General features: G+C 46.1%; 1 protein-coding gene across 1 annotated transcript in view; it reads left to right on the forward strand.

Moving 5' to 3' along the window:
* Nucleotides 1-844: 844 nt before the first annotated feature.
* LOC144951969 (kinesin-like protein KIF18A) overlaps nt 845-20,825 on the forward strand; it is a 167,634-nt gene continuing 147,653 nt past the window's right edge. Inside the window, exons 1-5 of the mRNA XM_078882341.1 lie at nt 845-954; nt 7,148-7,292; nt 14,215-14,437; nt 17,386-17,543; nt 20,330-20,434. Coding sequence (XP_078738467.1) covers nt 7,188-7,292; nt 14,215-14,437; nt 17,386-17,543; nt 20,330-20,434 — 591 coding nt within the window. The 5' untranslated portion in view covers nt 845-954; nt 7,148-7,187. The remainder of the gene's footprint in view (nt 955-7,147; nt 7,293-14,214; nt 14,438-17,385; nt 17,544-20,329; nt 20,435-20,825) is intronic.

The following is a 20,825-nucleotide window of genomic DNA, read 5'->3' on the forward strand; positions in this document are numbered from 1 at the left end:
TTGTGGCCGAAACGTCGTGAGAATTAGATTTTATTATGTTTCATTTTTATAATTTTATTATTTCCATTCTACGTGACTTTACCGAAAGAACCAAGAAGATGAATCCCTGCAGTCACGAAAGCTTTAAATCGAAATTTGATGGGTGGGTGGTTGTGGGTGATGATTTAGCTAAACTAGCATAAACATTAAACTAAATGAATATCAAATTTTAACCAAATTTGCATGATTAGTTAAACTAAATTTTCATGAAAATGTAACTATACCAGCATAAAATGGGAACCAAACTAGCATAAAAAATTTGACAAAATTAGCATAAACATTCAACTAAATAGAAATGTACCAAATTAGCATACAGATTGCATAAATTTGCGTAACAAAAATTAGCATAGGACAACCGTCGGCCAATCGGCGCGCGCCATCGCCGGAGCCACGCCCAGATTTTGTCTCTCGACCAATCGGATCGCAGGTCCACCCCCCCCTGGTGGGTGGGTTTAGCTAAACTAGCATAAACATTAAACTAAATTAATATTAAATTTTAACGAAATTTGCATGATTAGTTAAACTAAATTATCATGAAAATGTAACTATACCAGCATAAAATGTGAACCAAACTAGCATTAAAATTTTAACAAAATTAGCATAAACATTCAACTAAATAGAAATAAACCTAGTTAGCATACAGATTACATAAATTTGCGTAACAAAATTAGCATAGGACAACCGTCGACCAATCGGCGCGCGCCATCGCCGGAGCCACGCCCAGATTTTGCCTCTCGACCAATCGGATCGCAGTTCCACCCCCCCTCCCCACCTTGGCACGCGGCGACCAATCAAATCGCGGGAGGAGAGCGGCCGTTACGATTTGAATTTCCGACGCTGAAACCGCTACGCGCCCTTGTGTTCGTGTTTATTTTTTTCTTATTATTTTAATCATTAAAGTTCGTGAGTGTCAAGGTAAGCTACGTTTACTTTTGCCTGTTGTTGTTGTTATTGTTGTTTTGTTTTAAAGTATTCTCTCAGGAGATCCGTTGCTTTTGCTGCTACGGCCGCTGTATGTTGTGAAAGGCCGGTGAGCCTTGAGGCCTAGACTCGACTAGGTCATTGCCCCGCGCTTTATTAAACAACAAAAATGTTCGTGGCTTCGATCTTTAGACTTGAAGCTTTCGCGACTTGCATTAATTCATATTCTTGTGGGTCTTTCGGTAAAGCCACGTCGATGGCTTCAAAGGAAATAACAAAACAATAACCGCCTACGACGTCTCGATCGCGTGTTGCCATCGAAACGCCGTCGGTTTTTTTGTTGTTAATTTTTTTGTTATTTTTCTTTGAAACTATCTACGTGACTTTACCGAAAGACCCAAAGAGAATAAGTTGTGCCCCGTTCTGTTTACGCGATCGTTGGCGGGGTTGATGACGATGCCACAGTTATATTTATTTATTGACGCAATCTAACAACCACCACCCACCTCACCTCTCTCCAAACTAAAATCAAAACCTATACGCTACAGCGACTCAAGTTGCTGTAGCGTATAGTACAAATTGTACGACGCAATGAGGTGCACACACACACACTCGCTGTCGTTGTTGTTGGTGGTGAAGTTAAAGCTGCCGTGCTAAAGCGTGCGTTGTGTGTGTGTGTTGCTAAAGCACAGCAAATTGGCACAGTAATGGGGCACAGGTGGTGCATCAGCCAGTCATCTCGGTCATCTCAATCATCTCAGTCAGTCGACCCGTGGCACCTGCTGGGTCTGCCCCGTGACCTCCTCCTGCCAGCGGGCGTTCGACACTTCACGTGGTAGCCTCAAGGTGCACATGGCCTGGCACAAGCGTCGTGGTGACGTCACCGCTACTTAGTGGAGAATGGCGGTTGTTGTTGTTTTTGGAGGCCGATGTGTCTGTAACGTTCACGTAGCCGCCGTGCTGTTGTGTCCGGTGTTAGTTACCATTGCGCCGACGCACCCTGCATTGACCAGCGTGGGGAAGTATGGTCACGCAACGCCCAGTGACCGACAGTGGATTCACCCGAGTTCGATTCCAGGCTGATGCTGATATCCGTGACCAAAGTGATATCCCGATACGGTCCTGGGGACCCCCCCCCCTCCCTTGTCAACCACCTCTGACCAGCGTGGTGAAGTATGGTCACATACACATTTCCCATAAATACGCATTTCCCATAAACATGCTAAATTCCTCTTGATATGCAATTTCTTTTGTCAAGGCGCTCTTCTTCCCCCCTCCAACCCAGCTTAAATATACGCTCCAAGCTTGGTGGTGTTTCATTCTTCACCTGAGGACGGCTGCTTGCGTTGTGGCCGAAACGTCGTGAGAATTATTTTATTATGTTTTATTTTTATTATTTTATTACTTCCCTTCTACGCGACTTTACCGAAAGAACCAAGAAGATATGGTCAAGTACTCTTTGGTTCTTTCGGTAAAGTGTGTTTTATTTTTCTACCCACGTGACTTTACCGAAAGAACCAAAGAGTATGGATTCCTGCAGTCACGAAAGCTTCACATCAAGATGATGGTCAAATAACTCCCCGTGTGTTTAATTTGTTAATGTGACAAGCCTTCACTAATTGGCTGTGTTGGGTTTCACGACACATTTATATTTATGCGTTCTAACACCCAAAACCTCTTAACGGTACTCTGCCATTCTGCCAGGTTGGATCTCGTTCAGTTTCATTTATTAGGTATAGCCCTCTTCGATTTAAAGCTTTCGTGACTGATGGGATTCATCTTCTTGGTTCTTTTGGTAAAGTCACGTAGAAGGGAAATAATAGTACTTGATACAGCTATCGTGCTGTGACGGTTCCACCTGAAGACGGAAGCTTGTGTTGCCTCCGAAACGTCGTGAGAATTATGTTTTATTTTTATTATTTTATTAATTCCCTTCTACGTGACTTTACCGAAAGAACCAAGAAGAGGTATAGCCCTGTGAGCCATTCGGCTCTTGAATCGGGTGCAACCGCAACAAACAAAAACATGAACAAGGAACATCTTAAAGTGACTACGCGCAAACAGAAAAATCCAGGAAAAAAACCGCAAAGTCTTCCAGAAAAGGCACCGTGTTTCAACGCTGTCTGCAAAAATCCCAGTGGGATGCAAGTCAAACAATAACAACCATAAGACGATTTAGATTAAAGTGATCAGTCTAACTCTGTACAACAACAAACAAATACGTGCCTTGCCACGTCTTGTCTTGCGGATTGGTAAAGTTTAGGCAAAACCAAAGACGCACTCAAGATATCGCAAAAGCGCGCCCGTTGTCAATAATAATTAGATGTACATACAGCAGTTGCTATTACCATCCCGCTGTTACAATTACACCGATTGCTTTACGTCACCAAAGACACAATTAGAATTTTAATTTGACCCCCCGGGGTCTGATCGCGTTAACTGTGGAGCGGAGGGGGTAGGGGATCGAACCTGGGGTCGAGAGGTCAATTTGCGCGTGTTTGCAGTTGATTGAATATTGACTTGCGATGGCTTGAGAGGGAAGGGGAGAATGATGGCGATGCAAGTCTCGTGGTGTTTACACTACGAGATCTCTTTTACCAGTGGCAAAATATAGTAGTAGGTTTTTACCCTTTTAAACTGGTACAAAACTGACACCTTTATTCAAGGCATCGTGTTTGCAATAACCACAACACAAGTAGTCAAAAAAGCAAACAAAAAGAAGCAACTCTGATAAAGATAATTATATGCACTGTCCTTGAAGTTGATTGGTCCACACCCGAGACAGCTTTCTTTAGAGCCTAGTCCCCATTGGTGTTGGACCAGATGACACCAGAAGGCGTACAACTCAAACACAGTGCAATATCAGAGTATTGAGAGCTCGGGGTAAGCATTTACACTATGAGATCTCTTTTACCAGTGGCAAAATATAGTAGTAGGTACCAGTTTAAAAGGGTAAAAACCTACTACTCTGGTGGTGTTCTTCGAGTTGTGTTGTAGACCGTGTACAACTTTTGGGGATTGGGGAATGTGTGTTCCTTCTGTAACACTTTTTATTTAGTAAATTCTAACGAATGAACGTGGTGCGGGCTTGGAGTTTTGAGGGCCCGTGACAACCAACGTGCATTGGCGGCACACCAACCGGCCCTTTTAATTCAGCAGTTCAAGGTGCTTTTATTATTACTGCAAGAGGGGGAATCATCTTTACCACCATCGCCATGGGTTTAAGTGGGCACGTAAACCCATCAAGGGAATATGTAGGGAGAGGAATGGGGTTGGAGAGTATACGCAACTTGAATTTTCCGTGATTTCAACAATTAATCAACGTGCGCATCATTAACAGTATCCTGATTGATGAGCAAAACAAAATCACAATTTAATCATCAATCCATTGTCATAAATGAGTCCAAAATATCAATAGTCATGCTCAAAACCACATTGCTATTATAAAAATCATTGAACCTCCATTCATGATGGCAATTCCAATATGGTCATTGTGATGCACAGAATTAGAGTTATATTATTCTCAAACTCATGAACGTTTATTAAAACAGTGTGCTTAAAATGCAAACTTACCAATTTCAACATGCACACAATCAATTTCTTGATTCTTATCGAAGTAAGTCCGATGTATCATGGTGTTTTCGTGCTGTCAGAAGCGTGTGTTTTAAAGCCCCTTTTTTACACACTTTTAATTAACTTGCCCTGTTTGTATATTATTTCAAATGTTGACGCTTTATTTCTTCGGATCTACGGAGCCTATTGAGCTGAACATTTGTACACAGACTCGTTGTATTCTCACTTGACAATTCCCGCTGATCCTGGGCCTTTTCGTGTTTTTTTTAAACTTTATTGCACCATTTCAAATATATATTAGAAATATCCAGACAAAAATCAACTGTTGTTAGTGTCTGGATTGAGATGTTAGAATTAATATGTACATATCCGAATAATTTTTTACAAGATTAACATGAACAAATACTAATGAAAAACATGTTTTTCAATGGACACACACTTTTATTTGCACTCTAAAGTAGAAAATAAATTATTTTGATCCCTGAATTAATAAAATGGGCTGAATACAAGTGGGTGGATCCAATCCACTTGCTCTCCTACATTGAGATATTTGACCATTACAGGACCCTTAGGAGGAAAGGGCATATGAGAAGCTAAACGCAATCTCTACGCTGATGGATTCAATCCACCAGCTGTACTAACCACTCATGGTCCCCTCGCAGCCCCAGCCATTTCGGGAGTTTCACAAATCTCTCTGTGAACCACCCACCCTCGTGCGTCACCGCTGTCCTTGTGTCCAACATTACTCCGGTTCCTGTGGAAACATTTAATTTTCGTTCCGATAGAATCTCGACGGTGATTTTCAATGAAGGTTTAAATACACGAATCCAAAAACCACAACCGTCACAATTCCTAAAGTATGTCCCATTGTGACGATAAAAAAAATGTGCAATTGTATTATACAAATTCAAATATGTAATCAGTGTTTTAAATATATCCAAAGATGTGCAGCATCGCTTCTGCTTTGTGGGCGATTGCTTTGTGTTAAAGCACATTTAACATTGTTCACCGTGTGGTATGCGCGCATACCACACGGTGCCGTTCTTGGCTTCACATTTTTGCGGGTAATTCAAGGTTTGCATCTTTTTACCGCAGTTCTTTGTGACATACTCTCACTGCCAGTTGATTGGCAGGTCATGTGTGGTGGGGTAAAGTGTAAGTAACCTCCCCCCCCCACCCCTTTCAACAACACGTTTGGTCGAACATGGAAGAGTAGACCAAACACCCTCTGGCTTTCGCCAGCGGTGGCAGCAGAAAGCGATTTCTCAGCCGAACTTTCGCCTTTTCTAGAGGTTTCCCCAGTTTACAATGCCGTCGAATAACGACATTTCGATTCGCGATCTGCCTCTCATAGGGGTCCCTTCGTTTCTATTAACGATACATGTACAGGTAGTCCCCGAGTTACGACGGTCCGACTTCCGATATATCGATCTTACGATAGCGATAGCGATACGACAAAATTGTAGAATATTTTAAATTTCGCGCGGCAGGCAAACGCAGCAGCGTACGAGGTACGATGCTGTACGTTGGGGACGCTGCCGGGATTGTTTCCTGAAAAAACTTTCTATTAAATTGCAGTTCTGTATGTTGAACTTCTTTCGCACCGTACGTAGCCTTGTCGTGCTAATTGGAGGTATGCGCCACTGTTGATAATTGTGCTTTTGTACTCACTTTACCCTCGCAGCCATTCAACCTGAATGCAAAATTAATTATAACCGTGCGGTGAACACAGCAACAAACCGTGGCAAGACTCGAACAGTTTTCGGACCTTTGTCAGTCCACTGCTGGAGGGTAACAGCACGGCAGCGGTGACACTTTACCGCACTGCAGAGGTCGCAGCCGGGTACCCGATACCCGTACCCTACCCGATACCCGGCTACCCGTACCCGGCGGGGTACGGGTACGGGTAGCCGTTTGCGACCCTGGTGTGGCCGGGTACGGGTAGGCCGTGAGTCACTGGTGAGTCACCGTTTGTCACTCATTTCGGGTAGGGTAGGGAACGGGTACCCGTACCCGGCCGGGTACGGGTACCCATTTGCGACCCTGGTGCGGCCGGGTACGGGTAAGGAATCAAAACCCGTTTGCGTCCTCTGCCGCACTGGTTAGCGACGGGTGGAGCTCTCCAGATCCCGGCTGGGCTCAGGGCTTTCTAAGCAGCCCTTCGTACGTTCCCCTTGAAGCAAAGCAACCGAGCCAGTTTCTCGTGACTCCGCGGTCGTTTGTCCTTCAGGCAGAGGTCGCAACCGGGTACCCGATACCCGTACCCTACCCGATACTCGGCTACCCGTACCCGCCTGGGTACGGGTACGGGTACCCGTTTGCGACCCTGGTGCGGCCGGATACGGGTAGGCCGCGAGTCACTGGTGAGTAACTGTTTGTCACTCATTTCCCAACGTCTTGTCTCTTCTCACAATTCAAGTTCCTAGAATCAACCCACCCGCGCCTGCAACATGGTTTCATCCCAGAGGTCGCAATCAGGTACCCGATACCCGTACCCTACCCGGCCGGGTACGGGTAGGGTACAGGTACGGCCGGGTACGGGTACCCGTTTGCGACCCTGGTGCGGCCGGGTACGGGTAAGGAATCAAAACCCGTTTGCGACCTCTGCCTTCAGGTTCGGTCGTCGCAGCCACCGCCGGCGCTCGAAAAAGACCATGGCGGACGGGCCCGGCGATGGCTCGAGCCACATGCGTGTCATCGTGCGCGTGAGGCCGCCCAACTCGCGCGAGAGGGACACCAACCACCGCCTCGTCGTTCAGGTGAGCGTCGCGTCTCTCCCCCCGTGTGTCACTCGAGCCAGCCTGGACACTACTGGGATTGTGATGATTGTAGGGAGCCACTGCCTCACTGTGCAGTGAGCGTCGCGTCTCTCCCGCCGTGTGTCACTCGAGCCAAGCAGGGCCCAGCCTGGACACTACTGGGATTGTGATGATTGTAGGGAGCCATTGCCTCACTGTGCAGTGAGCGTCGCGTCTCTCCCGCCGTGTGTCACTCGAGCCAAGCAGGGCCCAGCCTGGACACTACTGGGATTGTGATGATTGTAGGGAGCCATTGCCTCACTGTGCAGTGAGCGTCGCGTCTCTCCCGCCGTGTGTCACTCGAGCCAAGCAGGGCCCAGCCTGGACAGTTCTGGGATTGTGATGAGTGTAGAGACCCACTGCCTCACTGTGCAGTGAGCGTCCCATCTCGCTGGATCTCGCAAGCAAAGAGGCGCTTGAGCCTGGTTAGTTTGGTTGTAGCCACAAGTTCCCAGGATTACTCCGACAGGCACCTCCGATTGGCATGGTTGGCTACGTACAGCGTGAAAGAAGTTCAACGTACATACGTACACGAAAAACAGACGCAGACACATTCTACGTCTGCACAGGTGAACCGATGGATCTGTTTTTACACACTTTTATTTAAATTGCCCTGCTTTGTTGACATTCTTTCAAATCTTTGACGCTTAATATCTACGAAGCCCAACGTGCTGAAATGTGGTACACACAGACTCGTCTTTGCGTGACGATTAAATATTTAATGAAAAAGAACCGGTCTAGGTCCCGCCGATCCTGGGCCTCTGGGATTTTTACAAAAATTTTTATTGCACTATTTCAAATGTATATTAGAATTATCCAGGCAAACACATTCCTGCGGAGGGAGCTGGTAGGAACGTTGGGTTGCTCGGTCAATGGCCAGGGTCAACGGCGGCGTGGTGTATTCCGCAAATATGCCCGACTGTGAGGGCGGGCACAAGCCGGCGTGAGTAGGTTAAACGTTGAGTTTTATAAGGGCACCACGGGGTGACCAGCCCCTCCCCACCCAGACCCACCCCCCACCCAGCCCCTCCCTACCCACCCCCCACCCAGCCCCACCCTCCCCACCCAGCCCCTCCCTCCCCACCCAGCCCCTCCCTGCACGATGGACGGATGGACAAAATAATCCCCTGTGGGCTGGTGGAACCAGTGGGTTCCTACCAGTATAATAAACTATTGTTAGTGTCTGGATTGAGATCTTAGAATCACTATATACATCTACAAATTATCTTTACGAGCTTAATATGACAGTTTTGGAAAAAAAGCACGTGCTTTCAATGCACGCACACTTTTATTTGCCCTAAAAAGTAGGAAATACATTATTTTGACTCCGGCATTAATTAAAATTTGATGTTCTGAATAAAAGTGGGTGGCTTCCTTTCGATATGTTTTTTTTTTAAATATTCTTTTTGCAAGCTGCCCGCTTATACTCAGCACATCAAATTAGATTCATTCCGGGGTCAAAATAATGTATATTCTACTTTTGGGTGTAAATTACGTGCATTGAAGCACGTGTATTTCACCAATGTCTTAAATTATAGTTAAACTTACATGTTTTCCAGCGTCTCATTTGGTTGAATCTTTGCCGCCCCTCGAGTGGACTACTTGGAGTGTGGAGACTGCTGGGGGATATGTGATGATGCAAAGCCGGCCTGTGAGAAGGCCAGGAGATGGCATTAAAGCAATGGATTCCTGAATCGATCTGTATTGAACCCATCCTATCCAAGTACTAGCCAGCCCCAATGCTGCAGCAATAGATTATCATATCCAGCTGTAGCGTACGGACCGGACTCAAGCTTTTACTTGTCTTCTGATGCGCGACAACACCGGACGCATTCTGTGTGATTTGGTCACAGCGACTAGATAAAAAGCCAGGGTTTACACCATTGGAACCTCATTTTCCAGTAAAAAATATGATAATTGTTTTACCACTGCAACGCTTTACGCCTAATCTTCCACTCGTTTTTATTTTTGAATTGACCAAAAGTTTTCAAAGATACATTTTATATTTATAATTCTATGCTTTATTACCACGTGTTTTATTTATTCATTTGTAGTGTTCATTCATATTTCTCTGATGTGTCATGTCTGTCACGGGAACGGTGCGTTTGTGTTGGTGAAACCCGACTTGAGGGCTTCCTAGCTCACAGCGAACTTCAAAATAAACTGAACTGAAGATTTGTGGCAGCCTGGTCGCTTCTAAAAAAGAGCTGTATAGCTTAGTGGGCCTTACCTTGTAAAATAAATATGATAATTGTTTTTTTTTACCCTTCTATCTGGAAACAAAACTGACACCTTTTTTTTACGAGTCATGTTTGCATAGACCACAATACCTGCAGCCATAATGCAAACAAAAAACATAATTCTGATAATGTATGCGCCTTTTGGCGTCATCTGGTCCAACCCATGTGAGACTAGGCTCTAAGGAAAGCTGTCTTGGGTGTGGACCAATCAACTTCAAGGACAGTGCATATATTATCAGAGTTATGTTTTTTGTTTGCATTATGGCTGCAGGTATTGTGGTCTATGGAAACATGACTCCTTGTAAAAAAGGTGTCAGTTTTGTTGCCAGATAGAAGGGTAAAAAAACATGTATTATAATAGCCAGGGTGTTATAGTGGCGAAGAGTGTATATATATATATATTTTTTTTATCATTAACGCAGCGCGGAGACCCGGCTGCATCTGCGCAAGGAGATAGCGGCTTTACGGTCAGCCGGGCGGCTCAGAGGTCAGAGCGCCGCTGAGATCGGCATGTCCCTGTTCTCGCCCGCGCGTCATTAAACACAAGCCGGGTTCTCATTTGCAGCCGAGTTGAAGGTCTCTACCCGGTCGACGGCGATTGCAAACACAGCGAGCGAGAAACTTGACACAATTTCGCGGAAACCTAATTGGTATAAAGGGGCACGTCTTGGCCAAGTGTTGGCCGCCCCTCTGAACGCCTTTTTAAATCCTTGATATTAAGTTCACTTGCTTGCTTGCTTGCGCGCTTACGACCGTGCAAATCTTTCGGTCGTTTTTTCACTCACTTCCCGTGATCCAATCGAGCTGACATTTTGCACACAGACTCGTTGTGCGTGACAATTTTTTTTCGTGAATTTTTTTTCTCCAAAATTTTACACTTTTTAGGAAAAAAATAATTATATTTAATTACCAATTGCTTAATGGTGGCAGGCAATCATCTGACCCATAGGTGGCAGCCATCTCAAGCCAGAGGACGAGAGGACTCTAGCCGCCCCGATGCCACGCATATAAAGGATTTATAGTGGGAAACTTTGTTTTTACTGGTTTACTTGTTATTGTTTCCCTGAAAGGGACGATTGTCGGTGCGAGGCTCTCCTGGAAGAATTTCTTATTGGAGGGAGCAATATTACGTTACAAATGCAGCGTGGGCGTTGGAGAGAGCGATGACACGAGCCATTCCACTTGAAATATAGACGCCAGCGGACGCGCGAGAGGAAAATAACCTCCGTTACTCACTTCTTGGGATGCAGCCGCCGGTTTCGTTGAGGGATTTTGCGCTCGGGGTCATTAATCACCGTGGGGTTCGTAAGAATCGCGCGTTCACAAATGTGCATTGCGTGGCCAAGGGCTCTTAGTCGTGCGTCCGCCCGCTCGTCATCGCGAGCCTTGGGACGTCATGTGCGCTGGCCGAAGATGGAAACTTGCAAATGAACGGGACGGATGCGTGGATTTTTCGGTTACGATTTCGACCGGTTCCCATCGGACGTCGCGTGTAACCCGCACGTACCGGATGCTTGCCGTTGGTATCGCGATCCGCGTGTGTTGTGATCGTAACAGATGCTAGATTTGAAGCTTTCGTGACTGCAAGGATTCATATTCTTAGTTTTTTTCGGTAAAGTCACGTAGGTAAAAATTTTTAATTCATAAAAGTAAAATAAAAATAAAATAAAAGTCACGACGTTTCGGAGGCAACACAAGCTTCCGTCTTCAGGTGGAACCGTCACAGCACGATAGCTGTATCAAGTGATACAGCTATCATCATCTCTACATTAACAAAAAGGCTCAGTCCCTTTTACACGCACCTTTACATCAGCCTCACCTAGTTTACACAACAAAGGCTCATTCCTAACAGCGTGCTTCAGCCGCACCGAACCTCACAAAAATAATATCCAGGGCCTACCTTGGCTCCTCCCACCCTCAACCAGTATATATACAAGGACTGTTTTCTTGGAATTTCTCTCACTTGATACAGCTATCGTGCTGTGACGGTTCCACCTGAAGACGGAAGCTTGTGTTGCCTCCGAAACGTCGTGATTTTTATTTAACTTTTATTAATTTAAATTTTTTACCTACGTGACTTTACCGAAAAAAACCTAAGAATATCGTAACAAAGGTCTGTACAGTTGAACCCCTTCCTTTTAACGACGGTGATTGGTTCCGTGATACCGGTCGTTGAGCGATTTGGTCGTGCATAGAAAATGCATGTTAAAGGCTTAATTCGTTCCGATTGCTTGTGTTCGTTGTAACACCGTTGTTTAGAGGGGAATGGTCGTTAGGCGAACACATTGGGCTCTATGGAGGCTTGTGGTTAAGCGATTAGTCGTTAACACATTAAGATGGGTTCTACTGTAATACTACGATACACTACACTACTATACACGACTATGCACTGCACTACTATACACTACATTACACTACACTGATATACACTACACTGCTATACACTACACTACTATACACTACACTACTTTACACTACACTATACACTACACTACTATACACTACACTACTATACACTACACTACTATACACTACACTACTATACACTACACTACTCTATACTACACTACTTTACACTACACTAATTTACACTACACTATACACTACTTTACACTACACTACTGTATACTACACTACTATACACTACACTACTATACACTACACTATACAATACACTACACTATACAATACACTACTATACACTACACTATACACTACACTATACACTACACTATACACTACACTACACTATACACTACACTACTTTACACTATACACTACACATTGGGCTCTGGAGGGCCGTCGTTAAGCGATCAGTCGTTAGCAGGGGTGCTCGTCAACAGGGGTTCTACCGTACCGTGTGATGACTGTCTGCACTGCCGCGGGACGCCCCATGAGACAGAGCCCTCTCGCGGATTATTGGGGCCCTTCCTGGTGGCAAGTAAAAGCCAATAAGTAATATAAAAAAACGTTTTAATAAACACGCTTTAATGAAATGTACCGTACGAGTAATGGCAGAACTCCACGACTCCAAGAAGTGGCCCCGAAGCTTGCCACAATGTCAGGGGCCGTGGCCAATTACAGCCAACGTCAGTTGAGCGTGGACCAGAGGTCGCAAACGGGTTTTGATTCCTTACCCGTACCCGGCCGCACCAGGGTCGCAAACGGGTACCCGGCCGGGTACGGGTAGCCGGCTATCGGGTAGGGTACGGGTATCGGGTACGGGTAGGGTACGGGTACGGCCGGGTACGGGTACAGGTACCCGTTTGCGTCCCTGGTGCGACCGGGTACGGGTAAGGAATCAAAACCCGTTTGCGACCTCTGCCCAGCAGATTCTGAAGTCCTTTGTCGCAGATGTCCAGTCGGTGCACGCGGTAAGAACGTCACAACAACAAGCAGTACAAAAGGCACGATAGGATTGAGGAGTACAAGAGGGGGTAAACAAGTCGCCCATAAACAAATACAAACAAAACTGAACCACTCCCCCCCCCACCACCACCACCCTACCAGGCAAGGCCCGCTGAGGTTTTAAATTGTTTTTCAGGAGCGGCTTGGCCGCAAATGACCTGCATGACAAAGTGGCCCCATCGTACGGACATTTATAGCACCGAAATTACCTAAGATAATCTTAACCGACGTTCACACCTCCCCCCACGCGCGCTCCGCTCTGAGATTCAGCTCGTAGGCATTCGCAGGCAATATTGTTGTTTGGTAATTTGATTAGTGTACGTGCGTGTGTTTTTTTTTTTAACATTGCCCTAAAACCTCTAAATTCTACTGAATTGATATAAAGATTTACATTGAAATGCCAGTTTTTGATTATTGGACTGGGAATTAAGCGAATTGCTGTAGATTCATCTTCTTGGTTCTTTCGGTAAAGTCACGTAGAAGGAAATAATAAAATAAAACATAATAAAATAATTCTCACGACGTTTCGGCCACAACGCAAGCAGCCGTCTTTATTATTTTATTACTTTCCTTCTACGTGCTGTAGATTCCTTCCCTCCACCACCCACCCTCCGCTCCCACGAATTTACAGTCTTGTTTTTTAGCACAGTTAGTTTCGAACGGGTTGAGACCATCGACTAAGCTGCACTTGAGAACCCAGTTTTTTTTAATGACGGGCAAGCTCGAACAGGGACATGCCGATCTCAACGGCGCTGGATTAGCGGCGTTCTGACCTCTGAGCCGCCCGGCCGACCGTAAAAGCCGCTATCGCCTCGTGCAGACGCAGCCGGGTTTCTGCGTTGTCAATGGTTAGTCAGCGGACACGGTGGGTGATGCCTCATTGATAGTTTAACTATTTAATTGGGGGGTGGGGGGGCTTTGCGGTATGTGCGTTTCAAGCATGATACGTGGCTGCTGATTGCAAAGACCGCAGCTTGAAGAACTTTAGGGTGAATTTCGTGCGTGAAGTCCACATGAGCACAATATAAATGGCAAGGAGGTTCGGGAAGCAAATATCGCAATAATCGCCGCGTCACGATTTATTTTCGTATCGTGAGAAATCGCCGCCGCCGTGGCAATCCTCGCCGGAAACGCGCGACGCGCTTGTTTTTCGTTCCGATCGCCGCTTCGGGGTTTCGACTGACGCCGGTCAACTTCTCCCCCCCCCCCCGATCTCGTGCCGTTCCGTTGCGCAGGTGGTGGACGAGCAGATGCTGGTGCTGGACCCCAAGGAGCAGGCGGAGCCCAGCTTCCTACAGGGGCGGCAGTTGCGGCAGCGCAACATGCTGGCGCGCAAACCCAAGGACCTTCGCTTTGTGTTTGACCGCGTGTTCGACGACACGGCGACGCAGGAGGAGGTGTTTGAGGGCTCCACTCGCTCGCTCGTCGAGGGCACGCTCAACGGCTTCAACTGCACGGGTAACCGGGCCGCGCAGCGCATCCTGCTTTATAACAATACAGACTCGTCTTCTTGGTTCTTTCGGTAAAGTCACGTAGAAGGGAAATAATAAAATAATAAAATAAAACATAATAAAATTATTATGTTATTATGTTATGTTTTATTTTGATTATTTTATTACTTCCCTTCTACGTGACTTTACCGAAAGAACCAAGAAGATGAATCCCTGCAGTCACGAAAGCTTTAAATCAAAATTTAATACAGACTCGGTGTTAGTACGTGGGCACTGTGTACGTGTGTGTGTGTGTGTGTGGGGAGCGGTCTTTGTCTATGTCGGTGTGTAGGTCATGTGTGGGTCTACGTCAGGGGTGGGGAACGTCCGGTCCGCGGGCCGTACAAGGCCCCGCAAAATCATTTGGTGTGGCCCTGCCAAGGCAACCGCAGGCGGGACTCGAAATTCAATACATCTAGGAGCAAACCTGGAAAAGCAGTTGCGAGTAGCAGCAGCAACATCAATACCAGCTAACATCACACACGCCTCGCCAAAGAGAAGCAGTTCCAGGCATCGCATTAGGGGCGAGTTAATTAAACGTTTGACCAAGTATAACGGGCTAATTTTGAAGTTGATGATTTTGTTTGGCCCCGCGAATGATGTTATGAATATCCAAATGGCCCTTGGCAGATGAAAGGTTCCCCATTCCTGGTCTATGTTTTAGAGCGGTAGGGTAGCGGTTAGCGCGCTTGCGCAATGGACCCGGTGATTTTCCGGTCCGACACCGGTGACGATTATCTGGGCCTCCCCTAGATGGACTCGGCCTGAAATGGGCACCCGGTGCGGTGTGTAAACATCGCCACTGGGGAGACAAAGGCGGACAGGCGTGGGTTTGGCCACCCACCCCCTCGTGTGCCGTGCCTGCTTTCATAGGTGCTTGCTGATAGCACCTGCCCCAACAGTCTGTTACAGGATATACGGGGGATCTTTGGCTTTTGTTTGTGCATCGATGCGTCCTTTGGGTCTGTGTAAGTGTGTATGTTGAACTTCTTTCGCACCATACGCGTGAGTTTTATGTGTTGTGTGCAAGTCTCTGCGTCCTCTGTTGCCCTGTGGGTCCGATGTGAATCTGTGTTTGGAACCTTGATCTCTGCCGGAAGCGTAAGAGTAGCATCACCGTTAGAATTTTGCCAGGTGCAACAGACAGCTCTCCCTGGTGGCTATTGCAGGTAGCAGTCACTCCCAAAGCATCTACAAACTTATTTAATATCTAATCCCATACCTACCATCAAAGGTCAACAATTGATGATCAAGATGAGCCACATTCATTGAGCTCTGCTCCCTGTCTGCCATCTAAATAAAGTGTTGTTCGTAAGTGTCCGGTCATTCACCAATTATGCCAAAACTTATCGAGATTGTTTGTGTTAATTATGTTGATGTACCTTATGGATAATATCTCTCGTCAGACCACAAATAGCCCTGCTGGATTTCGTTTTTCTTGCCATGTTATCTGGCGGTCAGGGTCACCACATTTTGTTTGCTAAATAAATATTGGAAGTTTAATGGCAATACAGGCACTCCTCTGGTTATGAACATTTGACTTGCCAACTTTCAGAGACACAAACAAACCTATCTCTGTGTCCCGTTGCCCGTTCGAACCGAGAGTCGTAAGTTCAACCGCCGCGCAATAGATTGCTGTGGTGGCATCTACATCTGCAGAACGTGAACAACCAGTGTCATCTTCATCTACAGGAGATTGTACAACTTTTGAAGTAAAAAGCGTTGTCTTTCCGACAGACCTGTTCTTCACCTGAGGACGGCTGCTTGCGTTGTGGCTGAAACGTAGTGAGAATTAATTTATTAGGTTTTATTTTTATTATTTTATTATTTCCCTTCTACGTGACTTTACCAAAAGAACCAAGAAGATGAATCCCTGCAGTCACGAAAGCTTTAAATCGAAACTCAAAGACAATGCACCATCAGAGTATGAGAGCTCGGGGTAAAGCATTTACATCATTGGAACCTCATTTGCCAGTAAAAATTATGATAATAGTTTTTTTGCCCTTTTATCTGGCAACAAAACTGACACCTTTTTTTTTACAAGGAGTCATGTTTGCATAGACCACAATACCTGCAGTCGTAATGCAAAAAAAAACAAAACTGATAATGTATGCACTGTCCTTGAGGTTGATTGGTCCACACCCGAGACAGCTTTCCTTAGAGCCTTGTTTCACATGGTGTTGGACCAGATGACGCCAAAAGGCGCACAACTCAAAGACAATGCACCATCAGAGTATGAGAGCTCGGGGTAAGCATTTGCACCATTGGAACCTCATTTGCCAGAAGAAAAAATATGATAATTGGTTTTTTACCCTTTTATCTGGCAACAAAACTGACACCTTTTTTACAAGGAGTCATGTTTGCATAGACCACAATACCTGCAGTCGTAATGCAAACAAAAAACATAACTGATAATGTATGCACTGTCCTTGAAGTTTTGTTGCCAGATAAAAGGGTAAAAAAAATTAACCCGTAAAAACAAAGTTTTTCACTATAAATCCTTTATATGCGTGGCGGCTAGAGTCCTCTCGTCCTCTGGCTTGAGATGGCTGCCACCTATGGGTCAGATGATTGCCTGCCACCATTAAGCAATTGGTAATTAAATATAAAAATTTCCCTAAAAAGTGTAAAGTTATGGAAAAAAATTTTTCACGAAAATAAATTGTCACGCACAACGATTCTGTGTGCAAAATGTCAGCTCGATTGGATCACGGGAAGTGGGTTAAAAAACGACCGAAAGATTTGCACGGTCGTAAGCGCGCAAGAAAGCAAGTGAACTTAATATAAAGGATTTATAAACAATTATCAAGGATAACGATGCGGCAGCGTCGACTGGAATGCACGTGGCGCCCGTAACTCGAGAGGAGGAGACTGCCTTCGTGTTTATTTATCTTTGGCGGGGGTTTTGCGCGACAGTGTTTGCCTACGGAGCGACGGGCTCGGGCAAGACTCACACGATGCTGGGAGCGCCGGGCAGCCCGGGCGTGATGTTCCACACCATGGTGAGCCTCTACCGTCACATCAACGACATCCGGGACGAGAAGCGCTGCGATGTGGCCATCTCCTACCTTGAGGTGCGTTGTTGTGCCGTCACGTGTCTTGTCGTCCACCCGCTCGCTGTCTTGTCTCCCACGCGCCCTCGCTGCACGCGACCCTCGGGATGCAATTCGAACGTTTATACGACGTGTGTTCACGTGAGCGTGCATAGCGGTCCCTCGGTTTACGATGCGATCAATTGGCTGTTTCTGTTGATGATAAATGTTCGTCGGTTTAACACGTACTGGCGAAACGTCGTACTCAGATTGTGTACGTGTTGTCAATTTGCCTTGTTCTACACACCGGTGTGCCGTACTGGTAACGAATTTTCATGTTCCGTTTACGTGACAAACCTTACTGGTCGGCTGTGTCGGGTGGTGGCGGGTTTAACGACACATTCATAATGATAGGTTTTTACCCTTTCAACTGGTACAAAAACTGACACCTTTATATAAGGCATCATGTTTGCAATAACCACAACACAAGCAGTTAAAACGCAAACAAAAATAAACAACTCTTCTTCTTGGTTCTTTCGGTAAAGTCACGTAGAAGGGAAATAATAAAATAATAAAAAGAAAACATTATAAAATAATTCTCACGACGTTTCGGCCACAACTCAAACAGCCGTCCTCAGGTGAAGAACAGGTCTGTCGGGAAGACAGCTCTGATGATGATAATGTATGCACTGTCCTTGAAGTTGATTGGTCCACACCCGAGACAGCTTTTTTTAGAGCCTAGTCTCCATTGGTGTTGGACCAGATGACGCCAAAAGGCGTACAACTCAAAGACAGCACACTATCAGAGTATTATTTTTGTTTGCATTTTGACTGCATGTGTTGTGGTTATTGCAAACATGATGCCTTATATAAAGGTGTCAGTTTTTGTACCAGTTGAAAGGGTAAACACCTATTACTATATTTTGCCACTGGTAAAGGAGGTCTCATAGTGACACATTCATACTTACGTGATTTAACCCCAAAAAAAAAACCTGTATTATGGATTGATGTTCGATTAACGATCATGTTTCACGATTTTACGCTGACCCGACAATTTTCGGCCAATCGGAGCGCTCCTAAGTGGACTTGGCAGCAGACCTCAGCCAATCGGCAACCCGTCCCCTTTGATGAGCGTTTTGAGAGCAACTGGCCTGCAAGCTTTTCTCAGCCTAACGTAATAATGTTTATTTTATGCTCTATTTATTCACTGTTTATCCATGTTTCTATCAATATTAATGCTTTTTAGATGCTGTTATGTTTTTGGTGTTTTTAAAATTTGTTCACTCGATGAAATGGGCATAAATGAACATACAAGTACACGAAATATTCTACTTTAAAAAGTTACCGCATTTACTGTAACGTACCGCATGAGGTGATGTAAATATGTGCAGCGTTTTCATTATTGAACTTGTGTGTCGTGCGGAATGTTCCATTTGTAATATTTATCACTGAAATCAAGTTATATGTAGGATTTGTATGTAGTAAGTTGTATGTAGTAGAGTTTGTATGTTGTAAGTAAGTTGTGTGTAGCGTATAATGTAACCTATTTAATATTTAACACTGATATCAAGGATAGCTAATTTGTTTTATTAACGTTACACGGTGCCGATCGCCGGCCTGGGTTACAGCCTTTGGAGCGGATTTGCTGGTTTTTGCCGGATCGGCCCGGGACTGCCGGATAATGTTTAAAGCAGCACGGATCATCGCGCCAGTGCCGGATAATGATCGATGACCGACTGCATAGCAATCATCGCTACCCTCCTCCGCTGGGAAAACTTGGAATGACCCTTCTGAAAAAAAATATAGTCACGAGACTCCGTGAGGCTTTCCGGGGTAAACAAGCGGAGTCGTAATAAGTAATGATTCATTATTTACTTGGTCGTCATGAGGATGTGAGGTGTGAACAAAGTGTCCCGGGTGTTAATTGCGTGTGAATGCAATTAAAATCTAGCAATGTTGAAGAATTTAATAACTTATTATGACCTAAATTGCAGGTAGGGTCTACGCGGACAAGTTAATATCACAGATGGTAGCTAAAAGAAGTGGCTTGTCATCACGTGGCAATGTAACGCAGCCAACTACCCCTTTAAACGCATGCTTATACACGCGGAGGGAGAAACCGGAGGGCCTGGAGAAAAATCCACGCGACCACAGGCAGAACATGCAAACTCCAAATATACAGCAGGCATCAGAGTTGGGAACGAATCCACGACCTCTTGCATGCCGTGCGAGGTAGTTAACATCTCTTAGCCACCGTGGTGGTGATGATGAGAGATACAGACGCAGACTCTAAATATACAGCAGGCGTCGTCAGGGTCGAGATCGAACCCACGACGTCCTGCATACCAGGCGAGGTAGTTAACATCTCTAAGCCACCGTGCTGATGGTGAGAGACCGAGAGGGCCGCTGGGTCCAAATATACAGCAGGCGTCATCAGGGTCAGGATCGAACCCACGACCTCCTGCGTACCAGGCTAGGTAGTTAACATCTCTTAGCCACCGTGGTGATGAGAGATAGAGAGGGTCGTGGACTCCAAATATACAGCAGGCATCATCAGGGTCGAGATGGAACCCACGACCTCCTGCATACCAGACGAGGTAGTCGACATCTCTTAGCCACCGTGGTGATGATGAGAGAGAGAGAGGGCCGCTGGGTCCAAATATACAGCAGGCGTCATCAGATTCGAGATCGAACCCACGACCTCCTGCGTACCAGGCGAGGTAGTCGACATCTACCCCATGCGACCGTTGAGCGACGGTGCCGCGGCCGTTGTGACCGACGTACGTTTCCCCCCGCCCCCCCCCCGCCCCCCACCTCTCCCTCCCCAGGTCTACAACGAGCAGATCCGAGACCTGCTGATGCCGTCGGGACCCCTGGCCGTGCACGAGGACCCCCAGAAGGGCGTGACCGTCAAGAATCTCACGCTGCACCAGGTAACGAACCACAGACCCCCCGCGGTCACTGCGCAGGTTGTGGCCGTTACTAACCGGGGGGGGGGAGGGGAAGTTCCCCCCCCTCCCCCATCCCTCCCTCCTGCCCCCCGCACCCCGTCCAACCCCCCTCCCGCCCCCCCTCCAACCCCCCCTCGCCCCCCCTTCCGGTAATCGCGCAAAACAGAAAGGTTTTGTTTTTTAAATCCTTTATATTAAGTTCGCTTGCTTGCTTGCTTGCGCGCTTACGGCCGTGCAAATCTTTCGGTCGTTTTTTAACCCACTTCCCGTGATCCAATCGAGCTGACATTTTGCACACAGACTCGTTGTGCGTGACAATTTCTTTTCGTGAAATTTTTTTTCCTAAATTTTCCACTTTTTAGGAAAAAATAAA

Source organism: Lampetra fluviatilis, chromosome 64 (genome assembly GCF_964198595.1).
Source record: "Lampetra fluviatilis chromosome 64, kcLamFluv1.1, whole genome shotgun sequence".
NCBI classification, from domain to species: Eukaryota; Metazoa; Chordata; class Hyperoartia; order Petromyzontiformes; family Petromyzontidae; genus Lampetra; species Lampetra fluviatilis.